Here is a 14,261-nt window from a genome sequence, read left to right on the forward strand (position 1 = left end):
ATGTTCTACATTAGTGACTTTAATGATTTTAATTTCCTCCTGTGGTTTATTTATTTATATTATGTGGTAGTTATTTAAAATGATTTCTTTATTTTGATTTACTAACTCTTCATTTTAAACAAGTTGTTATTTTGTGTATTTTTATGTGTGTGTAACAAAGTGACAAAGTGAGTCGAAATAACGTCACAGGACTTTAATAAACTTTTCACAGTGAACTCTTCAGTGCTTTCAACTTTCAGCAAACTTTCACAAAGAATCTGAATCTTTTAATCTGCAATATTTCTTTAATAAACTGAAATAAAACAATATGAGCTCTAACTGATCTGATTCACTCTTACAGAGGACTGAAGTGGGAGGATCTTTAGAGGAGATTCTTTATTAAAAACATCTAGATATGGCAGTAATTTGTCAGTAAATGTGTGTGTGAAAGTGTGTATTTGTGTGTTAGTGAGAGGGTTGGAGAATGACAGCTTTCCTCTGTCCCAGTCCAGTTTCACTCTGATCCTCTGGATTTTCTGTTCTACTGAGAGGAGAGTCAATGTCTGTGGTGTAGAACATGCTGCATATTTACCTTCATAATACCACACACCCCAGATTCCACTTCTGGAGTATATCCCCCCCTTCCTCTGAGCAGTTTCTGTCATCACACCCACAACCCAGTCTGTACAGTCTGTGACTTCAACATCCCAGCAGTGTGTCCCTGAGTTAAAGCCCTCAGAGCCCAGAATACAACAATATTCATTAAATCTCTCTGGATTATAAGGATGTTTCTGTTTCTCATCACTGCGTCTCACACTGGTCAGATCATCAGATACAATGAGTTCAGGATAAACTGTGTTGGGGTCCAGAGTTACAGGTGCTGAAAACACACACACAAACACACACACAATAACATTACATTAACATGGAACTAGCTAACATGACGTAATTCGTTAATAAACAAATATAACTGCAATTTTCAGAGCAATAATAACTGCAATAAATTGCTTAATTAGAAATGTAACCAATTGTTATAATAATTCAAATTCTACAGTAGAAAATGAACATAATAATAATAATAATAATATATTGTTCTTATTATAATTATCAGTTTTGTTTACTAAACAAACTTACAAAAATGGTTGGCAAAAAGAACAAAAAAAAATATTCATGTTTAATATGTGCACACACTTATCAGAAAGAAAGAAAGAAAGAAAGAAAGAAAGACTCTTACTGTATTGGACAGTGTCCTGCATCTTCTCCCAGACTCTGAACTTCAGGTTGGCCAGATGTTTTGCCACATGGATCAGTGCTCCTGAAAGCTCCTCTGGATGCTGCAGTGTGCACTGGGCTCTGCAAAAACATTCAGGAGTCAGTGTTGCTGTGGCTTTGGATTCAGAAACACAGAGAAGCAGAGAGACAGGAACCACATCACTCACCTTTTCACTGTGGCCTTGTACTTCTGGAAAACAACAAAGCACATATCAGTGGATATGATTTACATTTTTACACCACTGAAATGTGACGTTTCTAATGATGGAAAGAAGTTTTACTTTCTCACTGTATAAATACTGACTAAATGATCCTCACTTGTAAGAACAGGACATCTTCAGCTCTCATCTCCTCTTCTATGGCTCTGATTGTGTCTGAAAGAGATGATATGTCTCTGCGCAACTTTTTAATTTTCTCCTTCATCATCTGACTCTTCTGTTCTTCTTCCTCTCTCAGTGCAGCGATCCTGACTGCCTCTTCATCTCGTAGAAACTGGTGAAGTTTCTCAAACTGCTCCTTAATCTGATGCTCTGTGTGTTGGGCCTGAATCTGCAGTGAAGAGGAAATTAAATGAAATATAACTGATTTTACAATTATAGAGAATATAATGCTATCAAAACAATATTATTGATTGTAACCTTTATATGTTCTGCAGTCCGACTCCACTTCCGTTTACAGTTTTTAAAGATCTTCATTTTCTCCTGTAGGGGCTTCAGTGCAGTTTTGAGCTCCTCCTGAAATAAAATCAACACACTGCATGAAGACTCTGTGTTTCAGCTCTTATTGTACACATCGTTATTCACTGTTAATGGTTAAGGGGATTTAACTATCCAATGTTCAATGTTTGTTATTAAAGATCATGGCACAATAAACGGTTTTAAAAAGCACCACTTGAGAAATTGTGAAAATTTAGACTTATATGATCTGGGTTTTATATTAAACATGTGTTTTATATTTTCTTGCTAAAGCATTCAGATGAGGTTTTAAAACGCATTATGAGAAGCTAAATTGATTAAATGTATTTGCAATTTATTATTATATTATTGCGCCATGTTTCTAAAGTGACACATGACCTCAGATGTACATTTTATTTACCTTAGAGTCTTCTACTGCCTCCTCAATGGGGCAGAATTTGTGGTTGGTGTGTTTTCTTGAATCCCGACACACCAAACACACCGGTTGTTGATTGTCCAGACAGAAGAGTTTGAGTTTCTCACTGTGCAGACTGCAGACTGTTTCAGACCGTGATGAAGATCTCTGACTTCTCTCCTGTAAGAAAGTCTCACACAGTTTCTTTAAAGCCAGATTTATAGGTGGAGTTTTCGTAGATGATTTCCTCCTACAAACAGGACATTCTCTGGATACTATGATCTCCCAGAACTGTTGCAAACACACTTTACACACACTGTGACAGCAGCTCAGTAAAACAGGGTCCGTGAAGATTTCACAGCACACAGGACAGGAGAAATCCTCCTCTGAAAACTTAGAAGCCATTTTATTTTACTGCTGTTGTTGTTCTCTCCAGTCCGAATGCTCAGAGTTTCACTTTCAGTTTGGTAAAAGTATCAACACTCTAATTTCAGGTTTCTTTTCAGTTAAATAGACGACTTTGTAGGTTCAGTTAATAATCACTTTCTTTCACAGTGCTGAAAATGAGACTCAGATTTCTCAATAAACTGAAAACAAACCTAAAATCACCAGAGCAGAAGACTGCAGGCTGTTTATGAAGGACTGCAGTCATCTCAGACGCCACACTTCCTTAATAGGAGGAGTTTTACAGAGAAGTGTTATGATCTGTTACAAACATCATTTACATTGGAACACATACACAACACCAACTTAAAGGAGCAATAGTCTATTTTTTATTACTTATTTGTACAAATGGAAGGTATCTACAACTTAATTTAAAAAAAGAAAAACAGATTAAAGTTTGGCCTTAACACAAACATACAAACTCTGTGAGAAATTCTGAGAGTGAGAGTTCTGGTTTTGTTTGTTTTTGTTTTTGCTCCTCCTGTCACTCATTTTAATCTTGGTTATTGTGGTGGAGCTTCAAGAGCACAGGTGGGTCCATTCAAATATTTTATTATAAATAGTATAAAATACTGTTTAGTTGAGACAGTAAACTGATGAGATATTGCACTTAACATATTGCACATGTGAACAGTAAAGTTTACAGTAAAGTAACAATAAACGTTACGTTGAACTAATATTGAGGTATTGCACATTCAGGGTCTTCTGTACAGATGAGAAAATAAATATTCAGGTAGGGCTTATGGTGTAGAAACTGTTCCTGAGTGTTTGTGCATGATGTGATGGACCAGAAGCATCTTCCAGATGGTAGAAGGTCAAATAAATGGTTTGCAGGGTGGGTTGTGTCTTTTAGTCTGTTGTTTGAAAGGTCACCAGTGTTAGAGTCAATAACTCTATGTGTGATCTGAAGACATTGTCAAGGAGAGCAGATTTGTTGTTCACACAGATATTAAGAAGAGCTTTCATAACATTTTATGAGAACGTTGTCCTGTTTGATCTGTTTTAATTGTCAAAACACTGTCTTACTTGTTAGCATTTATAAATATTGATTGTAACATTTATGATCATAATAATGAGTTAATTTCTACTCAACAGTTTATTTATTGTAATTAGCCATGAAGGCCATTGTGAAATGTGATGAACTGAAATTATTGTATTGAAAGAATAGAGGGAAACATTTTTATGTAGCATTTCATATGAAATCTAAGGAAATTTCTCCTTTATGTTGTTGAAGATTTTAAACAGTAGTAGTTCTTTATTCCATCTGTTTTTTCATGTGTAAAATAGTAAAATGCTGAACATTGATTTATTAATTTAAATAAATCTTCACTGAATGTGATTCCCAGTAATATTTAAAAATATTAGTACACAAAATCCATCTTCAATATTTATATTTTGAAATGGTGACTTTCTCTTATACATTCATTCATTCATTTTCTACTGCTTATCCGAGCTACCTCGGGTCACGGGGAGCCTGTGCCTATCTCAGGCATCATCGGACATCAAGGCAGGATACACCCTGGACGGAGTGCCAACCCATCACAATTTTTCAGAGATGCCAATCAACTTACCATGCATGTCTTTGGACCGGGGGAGGAAACCGGAGTACCCGGAGGAATGAGTGTTAATTTCGTCAGACGAGATAAGACGAAATATGTTCGTCAACAACCTTTTTTTTTCATGACTAAGACGAGACAATAACAAGACTGCACCACTGTCCAAAAACGCTGACTAAGACTAAATTAACATGCATTATTGTTGACGAAAAAAGACGAGACGAAAATGTTTAATAAAATCTCTCTTCAGTTTCGTCTACAATTGTCTCTGATTTTTCATCAGCTGTTACACCTTTAAAATATTCAGAACGAGTTTGTGGCTTTGCGCTGTTTAGCGTGTGCATAGAAACAATTCGTCCACACGCCGATAAAAATAAATAAATAAATAAATAAATAAATCCTGAGCAGAAGTCAGTAGGCAGGCTTTTTGTGTTAAATTATATTTCCTGTGGCCGCGCAGGCTCTTTAATTGTACATGACAGCTTATGTCCCGATGACCGGTCTTTGCATTACGATTAAAAGCAGTATCAATAAAGTAAAAAATGTGATGTGAGTCAAGTTCGAGTGAAACATATGTGAAACACTTTATGTGACACTATTTATGTGTCTAAATATGACTAAAACTAACAAGGACATTTAACACAAGACTAAGACTACATTAAAAATAGGTGACATAATTAACACTAACTGGGAGAACATGCAAACTCCACACACACACAAGGGCGGAGGTGGGAATCGAACCCCAAACCCTGGAGGTGTGAGGCGAACGTGCTAACCACTAAGCCACCGTGCCCCCCACTTTCTCTTATTAATATTTATAAATCAAGCAATGCTACATGGGGACACAACGTCTAGTTTGGGAATCTGTCTAAGAGAATTATAAATTAAATTATAAATAAATAAGTGCAATCCTAAATAAAATGAAGATTATCCATGCCATGAAATAAATAAACCATTCTTTATATTGTAACATGTTTAATTATGTTTTTCATATATATTTCAGATATTGTTTATTTTAGACAGGTCAAGCAGTAAGGTTGATGGCAGTCAGACAAGACAGCAGCTCTCCACATGTACCAGATTATTGATGATGATATTTGTTATGAGGCCTGTGGAAGGAGAACAAGAATTCTTCATATACAGTAGTATGTAGGAAACCGTTTCAGCTTTATTATAGAATTGTTTTGATTAATTCTCCTTTACTGCAGAAACATCATTATGATTGAATCCAGCACAGGTAGAAACCCAGTGAAGTCGCTGTTGTTCTTCAATGTCAGCTAATCCTGACTTTCACTCATCACTCATGGGTTTGTTCTGATTAATCCAGGAAGCCATCCACTACAGCTCTCTATATACACAGTTCTCAAGGACTGTTGATGCTTCAGCTGCTGGGATTAAGGTAAGAAGTAAATAATCTATTTGCTATAGTTAAAGGAAATAAAGATTTTAGTGAATTTTATAAGGGAATAGAAAAGGAGGCGTTCAGGCTAGCGAGCAAGTTTGTGTTTCTTAGAGTGGTTGTAAATTCCTCACCTTTGACATAAAATCAGATGGAAATGACATTAAAAGCCTTCTTTGTACTTAGCTAGTTTGTGTTTTGAACAAATCTTTTTCAAAATGTATTGCTGTAAGAGAAAGGTTAACTCAACAAATCTTTTTGGGGATGAATCCAAAAGATTTGATTCACTGGGATGAATCGTAATTCCCACCACTACTTGCAAGATGTATAGCTAGCAGTTAGCACTGTAAAAAGTAATTTGTTAAGTTTACTTAATTGAATTGTGCAAACTCTTTGTTTTCATTCAATTAAGTAATCTTAACTTTGTCATATTAAGTGTCATTAAAGTCATAATTACTAATATGTTAAAAGTATTCCTTACTTGTATTCAGTCACATTTACTTAAACAATTTATGTTTTATTAACTTAACTGAATCTGATTTGAGGACTGGTACCAGAAAGTTTTACTTTTTAATAAACAATTTTTTTTAAAATTAATAATAGCAATATCCTTATTTAATGTTATGTACAGTTTCATGTACATGGCAACTAGTAAAAATCACAAGTCTCCATTCAGATCACTTCAAAACATTTATTTTCAAAAATGTTGATTACAGGCATACTGACTTACATTAATACAAGGATATGGTGATCCATTAACATATGTCACACAATGAAAATAACATAAAATACAAATCATAAATGTTTTAAGGCTGTTATACAAATATAAATTCTGAATAATCAACTGAATCCATTCAAAAAGTAGAATTAAACAATCATGTTTTTTTTTGGTTTTTTTTGGTATGACATTGTGTTGTGAATTATGTCATCTCTGTAGTAGCCATGTGAACTGCATGTCAGTAATTTCGACCTATTAATCTGAGAATACAAGGCAAATAACTGGTTCTTCAAAGTTTAAAGTTTTGGTTATAATGACTTTGATCCCAGATCAAGCTTGATTTTCTGAATGAAGTTGAATGTGTTCTTCATGCAATTTGGGTAATCAAGCTGGAGTGCGTACGATAGTCCGAACAAGGTATAAACAGAAAAAGGCAGGTCCCTGACATAATTCATAACAATACCTCTCTCTAGGATGGTAACATTGGAGACTGAATATACAGAGATCAATAAAGAGCAGTGAGGAGAGTCTTCAATGCATATCTGAAGTGGCACACTCACTGTGAGCCTCACTAGCAGCGTGAGAAGGAGGATGCATATTTGGAGTGGAATATGCACAGGGAGTCTCGATTGAAGACCAAAAAGCAGAAGGAATAATTTGGGTGGCATACTCAGTGTGAGCCTCATACACAGAACTTCTGGACCCTCTTCATACATTTTTCTGGGCACAGATACAGTTGCTTCTGACATTTTAATTTGTTTGTTTGTTTACCTTTGACTTATTCAACTACTGCAGCTTTTGTACAAAATGCAACATCTGGAGATCATGTCATGTTATTTCTTATGAGATGCAAGTACAAATAGGTCTATTCACTCTCAGATCTCAGACTACTTTTACTTCTAATGATAGTTTTGCCTTATAATAGTGAAATGAAGTACATCACATGCTTGGTTCACGTTAGAGTGAATTCTGTGAAAGAATCCTTGGTGTAGAGCCAACAAACTGTCTCTGAATGTTTATAAAACTAAAGAGATGGTTGTTGACTTCAGGAGAGCACAGAGCGACTACTCTCTGTTGAACATCGACAGATCAAAATAACATGACACATGTACATTTACTAAAAACCCTCACATATATATTTACATATTTGTGCATTAGTGTAAAGACAAACTTTATGCAATCTTTATGCATATAAGAGGCGAGCAACACAGCAACGTACCGGATCTGGCTCGGATCTTGACCAAAACTAGGCTGTTGGGGAAGCACACACTTATATAAATAACCACAAATTACATTACTAAAGGAACGCATACAATTTATTTAGACACTACAGTAAAACTTACATTTTACATTTTACATTTTAATACTTAAATTTTTATACTACATTTACTTACTTTTAACAGTTTTTGTCCACACACACATTTTTAACTTGACTATATGCATAGTCTAAAGTTGACATTATGATGTATATTTTCAAGTTGTATGCATAAGTGTTTGTGAAGAAAAGCTAAAAAAAAAAAATTTAAAAAATATGTTTTAATGTTGTAATAGTTACTCATCATATCACTTTATAGTTGTTGAGAGAACAGATGACTTTTTACAGTGTACTGTTAGACTGAGCAGCAGAGGAAGGGAGAACTGCTGTGTGCGGAGCTCAAATACAGCTACATGATTCACTCCTGTCGCTCTATTACTGCTCTGTGTGCAGGAAAATAATTTCAATATCATCCAAATGATGTCCGCTCAGTGCACATTGCAATGACTGACCAGTCTCTGTAAGTCAAACCTCTAGGGCACTGTTTAAAGCTTCATACATGTTCTACACCACCATCAGCCTATATATAATTCTTAGGCAAAACTGTGTATATTCAATATTCTACTGCATTGATTCTTGTTTCAGATCTTTTTCGTTGTTCATAACTCATTTCTAAAACTTTACCAAATAAGTGTATAGAAGCTACAAAAAATAATTGAATAAATAATTTACTTGAATAAATCATTTAGTACATTTCATGCATCAGCCCCCACATTTCTGTGCATTGTTTCATACATTCAACTTTAAGATATGGTTATAATTTATTGCTAAGTGAAATTTGCATTAAAATAATACCTGTCAACGTACCACTGATTTTATATTTAAATTTAAAAAGAATGATCAATACATGCAATGTTTTTCTTAAATAGTTATTATTAAATATCAGTAGTTATGATTAGACTGATGTACAAATTTTAAATTCATACAAGTGTCACATTGCATTTGATATAATAAATGACTCAGCAAGAGCATGTTTCATGTCTTTTTTATTAAAGAAATGATTCACAAAAATACAAGAGATGGCTTAATGATAATTAATGATAATTAACAGTTTTCACAATAAGTCATTGGCGGGCAGAGTGAAGAAAGCAGCAGCCTGAATATGGAGAAAACACACACACACACACACACACACACACACACACACACACACACACACACACACACACACACACACACACACACACACAAACAAACAAACACACACTATTAGCACAGGGGTTGAAAATGATGGAGGATCATCTAATCTGACTTAACTGTATTTTAATACTTTCTGTATAACCTGACCTACATTTCATCTTCTGCATCGAATACAGTGTCCAGGTTCATGTGACTCGTCCTGGGATCTGGTTCCTGGCCAGTGTACAGGAGGTGGCTAAATAAGATGTCCTGGACATCAGCTGACTGCCAGTTTGGATCCTGGCCAGTGTACTGGAGGTGGCTAAATGAGTAGTCCTGGACAATAAGTGGTAAAATTCTGTGTTACAGCAGACATTAAGGTTTTAGATGTACATTCCTTCCAAACTTTATTGTAGCTACACGGGATAAACCTAAAATCACCAGAGCAGAAGACTGCAGGATGTTTATGGAGTGCAGGCTGTTTATGACTCCACACTAATAGGAGTTTTACAGAGACACGTTATGATCTGTTACAGTCATCAGTTACATTGGAACACATACACAACACCGACTTAAAGGAGAAATAGTACATATTTTATTACTTATTTGTACAAATTACCTGGAAGGTATCTACAACCATGTGCCTTTTTGTTTATGTGCGGTGTTCACGTATCTGCCCCGCCCTTGTCGTTTCCTCCCCGCCTCTGCACACCTGTCCCTCATGTCTGTTACAGTAATTATTTGTATTATTTAGTTAAGCCACATTGCCTTGTGCAGCGCGGAATTCTTTGTTGTCTTCGTCTGGTCTGTCTTTGTCCTGTTTAGTGGTTTTTTTTTTTTTTTTAAGTTAATAAATCCTGTTTTTGTTAAGCTGTCCTGCGTTTGGGTCCGTTTTTATCCCGCGTCCGTGACAGTATAGGAAATTGTTTCAGCTTTATTATAGAATTGTTTTGATTAATTCTCCTTTACTGCAGAAACATCATTATGATTGAATCCAGCACAGATAGAAACCCAGTGAGGTAACTGTTGTTCTTCAATGTCAGCTAATCCTGACTTTCACTCATGGGTTTGTTACGATTAATCCAGGAAGACACCAGTATGAAAACATTTTAAGGCATTTTAGAAAGCTTGAATAAAAAATAAGTGAAGCTTAAAGCTTTAGAAATGCCACTGAAATATTAACTGTAAAAAATAAACGGCAGCTGTGGTTTCCAGTACTTTATCGTCAAAATGCCGGTAGGAACGTTATTGGTTTTACAGGATTGCACCCATTGTACTGTACATTTTACAGATTTTAATTCTTCTTTTTACAGTTTATAACTGTCTAATCAATATTTGTTGTTTTAAAAGCACTTTATACCTGTCAAATTACAGGGTTTACATTGTAATAATTTCGGTTCATAGCCATCTTTTTTACAGCTCAAAATTGTTTAATTTAAAGGTTTATTTTGTAATAATTACAACGATTATTTCACAAAGCAGACAGAAAATTACTTAAACTAAGGGAAAAGACATTAAATATGTAAATGCTGTTATAATATTTTGTATTATAAATAACCTGTGAATTCAAAGCATCCTTTAATCACACTATCTGGGAGCTAGAAGAGATAGAAGTTACATTTCTAAACATTCAGATTTTACCTTAAAAAAAACTATTAAGAGTACTTTCATTCTAATTGATGAACACAAACCTAAATCAAATCATCAAAACACAACAGAATCTATTAATAGACTCAGACATCAGTGTGGTCCCGTGGATTTTTTAATAAAGACTGGCAGGCATTTAAAACAACATTAATGTATGTTTCTGTTCTCGTGTTTTAACAGAAGTATACAGTGGCGCATAAGATCAGATTAAGATCAGTCAGTGAAGACTACTTTAAAATTTAGACTCAGAATTGAAAACATTTCTGCTACCTAACTGCCACTTTAAACTGAGCTTGGGAAGATACAGTAGGTAATTTTCAGATAAACATTTACAGTAAGAACTACTAAAGCAGAACAAGGCATAAGTGCTTACAGAGTATAGTATATTGTTACCACTAAACATGTGGTTACAACTTAAGTCAGTAACATTTCAATGTTTATAAAGTTTAAACTTGGAAACCATTTGCAGGCCACCTTTACAAAGTCTCTCATCACTCATGATCAGAAAGGTCAGAGATTAGGGTGAAGACTCTTGGGTTCATTTGCAATCACTTTTGTTCTTCTTTTCCACAACTTTTGTGCACTTTTCGGGATTGATGTTGAAAAAACACTGACGCCAGTTCAGTAGGGTAGTGAATGTTGAAACAGTAGTAACTGCCAAACATTAGGCAAACAGCAGCGATGAAAGTAGTGATGTCATCGTTCACAATCATGCTAGTTCACACTGAGCATGAATCAATTTACCATAATAGATTTCTACACATTCTACAACACAAATTACTAACTCCATTTAATACAATAAACTAGTTAAAAGGTTTAGATACCCCAAGTGCTTAATACCACCTATTGTTACATAAAAGATGAACATTCTGTTTTGTTGTTCATTGGTCTCATTTAATTTGAGACATTAAACAAAATCCACTAGGTCCTGAACATGCTTTGAATTTCCAGCATCCAAATATCTGACCATGACCCTCATCTTTTAACACTAATGACAATTATAAGACTCATACACAACTATTACCTGAGTCTCTCAAAATGTCCACATTATTTAAAGACAAATCTCAAAATTATACATTCAGTGGTAGAAAGGGGCTAAATATGCAGAACATGTTTTAAAAAAAAAGCAAATAACGTGCAAGAACTGGGTTAATTTTGATAAGATTTAAGTTTCAGATTAAAAAAGACATTTGTGAACAATAATCACGAAACACAGAAATGCTCATGATCTATGTAATATCGTACAGTATTTAGCATCTAGGATATCTAAACTTTTGAACTGGACTATTGTTGTAAACTGAGTTTTTAGTCTGTGTTGTGGAAAATATGTAAAAACTTATACTTACCACACACAATAATACAAGGCGTCACAGCCAGGTTTTCCAACTCCTTTGCGAGGCTTGTCTCTTCTACATAATGAAGAAGGAGCTCCTCTTTCTCATCAAAATAGGAGAGAAGTAGAATAATCATGTCTTTCACATCCTCAGAGCAACCATTTGTCTGTCCTCTCAAAACTTGGAATTTTGTGATAGCCTGTAAGACATGCTTCTTCTTGGTTGCACAAACATTCCTCATGAAGTTCAACAGCCTATTTCCTTTTCCGTCAATGCTGTTCAGGAAGGTCTCTTTAAGTGGTATCCCTGTGAGGTCTTTAAAGTGCACTTCCATTCCACTTTCCTGAAACAAAAATGGCAAGTCATCAGTGAGGATTTTCATGTCTATTCCTTTGTTGATATCTTTTCGTTGACTGTAGTCAGAGCCGATCGGCCCAATACGCTCACTATGCAAGTTGTGTAGGGCCCCGCAAATTAAGCAAGGCCCCGCCTCCCCCTGCCTCATTTTACAGCGCGTGTTAATGTTTACTGTGTAGATGACAATATGAAGCTATCCATCTGGCCATGAAAAGAGAAAAAAGAAACAAAATGAGAGTGAAATGCGAGAACAGCAATCAGGTAAACTTGTGTTCTCTTCAAGTTTGATGTCAGCAAGAGCAAATAACAGTAAAGTTAAGTTGATGTGATTCTGTCTCTAGTCTCTCTCTGACTAGCTAAATTAGCTGTGCAGTGCTGCCAGTGGCCTGTCTGTCACACAACAATTTATTGCGTGAACATTCGCGTGAATAAACGCCCAAGGGCAACAGTGTTTATAAACGGCAGCCACGCCGCGCGTGAACATGCGTTCATTTGGGCGTGCAATCATGCACGAAATGACACGCGTGCTTTCCAGCAGCAACATCTGTGTGGGGACCAGTACAAGAAGTAGCGTGATAGCACTCCTAAATGACAATGTTTATAGTCTCTCAATCAAGGTTACAAAAACGTTAATGCAATATGGAAACCAATGGATTTACATTGGAATGGGCATAATGCCAGGTCAATATGAATGCACATCCCTCAGTAAATAATAACCATCAGGGATCAAGTATTGCTCTCATGCATACTATAAAACACAGTGATACGGTATGGCAAGCCACTTTAGCTTTTATACAGTACATTCACATGATAGGGATTTTTTATATCAAGAATCAGTTTTCAATACTTAAAATGTAAATATGCATGTTCTCCCCGTGCCTCGGGGGTTTCCTCCGGGTACTCCGGTAGGTTGATTGGCATCTCTGGAAAATTGTCCAAAGTGTGTGATTGCGTGAGTGAATGAGAGTGTGTGTGTGCCCTGTGATGGGTTGGCACTCCGTCCAGGGTGTATCCTGCCTTGATGCCCGATGACGCCTGAGATAGGCACAGGCTTCCTGTGTCCTGAGAAGTTCGGATAAGTGGTAGAAAATGAATGAATGAATGAATGAATGAATGAATGAATGAATGATTAGACTGATTTTAAATTCGTACAAATATCACATTGCATTAAATGACTCAGCAAGAGCATGTTTCATGTTTTTTTATTAAAGAAATGATTCACAAAAATACAAGCGATGGCTTAATGATAATTAATGATAATTAACAGTTTTCACAATAAGTCATTAGCGGGCAGAGTGAAGAAAGCAGCAGCCTGAATATGGAGAAAACACACACACACACACACACACACACACACACAAACAAACAAACAAACACACACTATTAGCACAGGGGTTGAAAATGATGGAGGATCATCTAATCTGACTTAACTGTATTTTAATACTTTCTGTATAACCTGACCTACATTTCATCTTCTGCATTGAATACAGTGTCCAGGTTCATTTGACTCGTCCTGGGATCTGGTTCCTGGCCAGTGTACAGGAGGTGGCTAAATAAGACGTCCTGGACATCAGCTGACTGCCAGTTTGGATCCTGGCCAGTGTACTGGAGGTGGCTAAATGAGTAGTCCTGGACAATAAGTGGTAAAATGTTGTGTTACAGCACATATTAAGGTTTTAGATGTACATTCCTACCAAACTTTATTGTAGCTACACAGGCTAAAATAATTGCACTGACAATTCCTACAAACAAAAAACAAAAAAGTTTCTCAGCTCTCACAGGATAATAGCCACAATGAGCCTAGGAGGCAACTTCTTGTTGGGAGCAGGGCATGTTGGAATCCAAGGAGCCTGGGATACGGCAATGGTTCTCTGCAACAAAACAAACACAAAACAATGAAGGCTGACAAACAGCTCACTTTTGAGTAACATGTTATCCAGATCTCACTAATACATTATTCTGAAACAATATTACAATACAATGCAGATCCTAGTGTCCATCTTCTGGACTATTGTCTTTTGGACAAAAGTCC

At 35.8% G+C, this 14,261-nt stretch overlaps 1 protein-coding gene across 2 annotated transcripts; it reads right to left on the bottom strand.

The window, feature by feature from the left end:
* Nucleotides 1-178: 178 nt before the first annotated feature.
* Nucleotides 179-9,368, bottom strand: LOC132849898 (nuclear factor 7, brain-like). Of its 2 annotated transcripts, none has more exons than XM_060875914.1 (7): nt 9,323-9,368; nt 2,347-2,939; nt 1,890-1,985; nt 1,570-1,800; nt 1,419-1,441; nt 1,214-1,332; nt 179-859 (listed from the first exon to the last, which is right to left on the bottom strand). In XM_060875914.1, exons 2-7 carry the CDS (start codon nt 2,743-2,745, stop codon nt 315-317), a joined length of 1,413 nt encoding a protein of 470 aa, XP_060731897.1. In that variant the 5' UTR covers nt 2,746-2,939; nt 9,323-9,368; the 3' UTR covers nt 179-314. The 2 variants fall into 2 exon arrangements, with proteins under 2 accessions (XP_060731897.1, XP_060731898.1); XM_060875915.1 differs by lacking the exon at nt 9,323-9,368 and adding an exon at nt 2,950-3,012 and having other exon boundaries at nt 2,347-2,796.
* Between the last annotated feature and the right edge of the window lie 4,893 nt (nt 9,369-14,261).

This window comes from Tachysurus vachellii, chromosome 8, assembly GCF_030014155.1.
Source record: "Tachysurus vachellii isolate PV-2020 chromosome 8, HZAU_Pvac_v1, whole genome shotgun sequence".
In the NCBI taxonomy this organism is placed as follows: domain Eukaryota; kingdom Metazoa; phylum Chordata; class Actinopteri; order Siluriformes; family Bagridae; genus Tachysurus; species Tachysurus vachellii.

Excerpts from the sequence above, each read along its gene's own strand:
- LOC132849898 (XM_060875914.1), bottom strand. The coding sequence starts at position 2,745 with ATGGCTTCTAAGTTTTCAGAGGAGGATTTCTCCTGTCCTGTGTGCTGT. Across the intron at positions 1,801-1,889 it reads GGACTGCAGAACATATAAAG|ATTCAGGCCCAACACACAGA; the intron begins GTTACAATCAAT and ends TCTTCACTGCAG. Across the intron at positions 860-1,213 it reads GCAGGACACTGTCCAATACA|CACCTGTAACTCTGGACCCC; the intron begins GTAAGAGTCTTT and ends GTGTGTTTTCAG.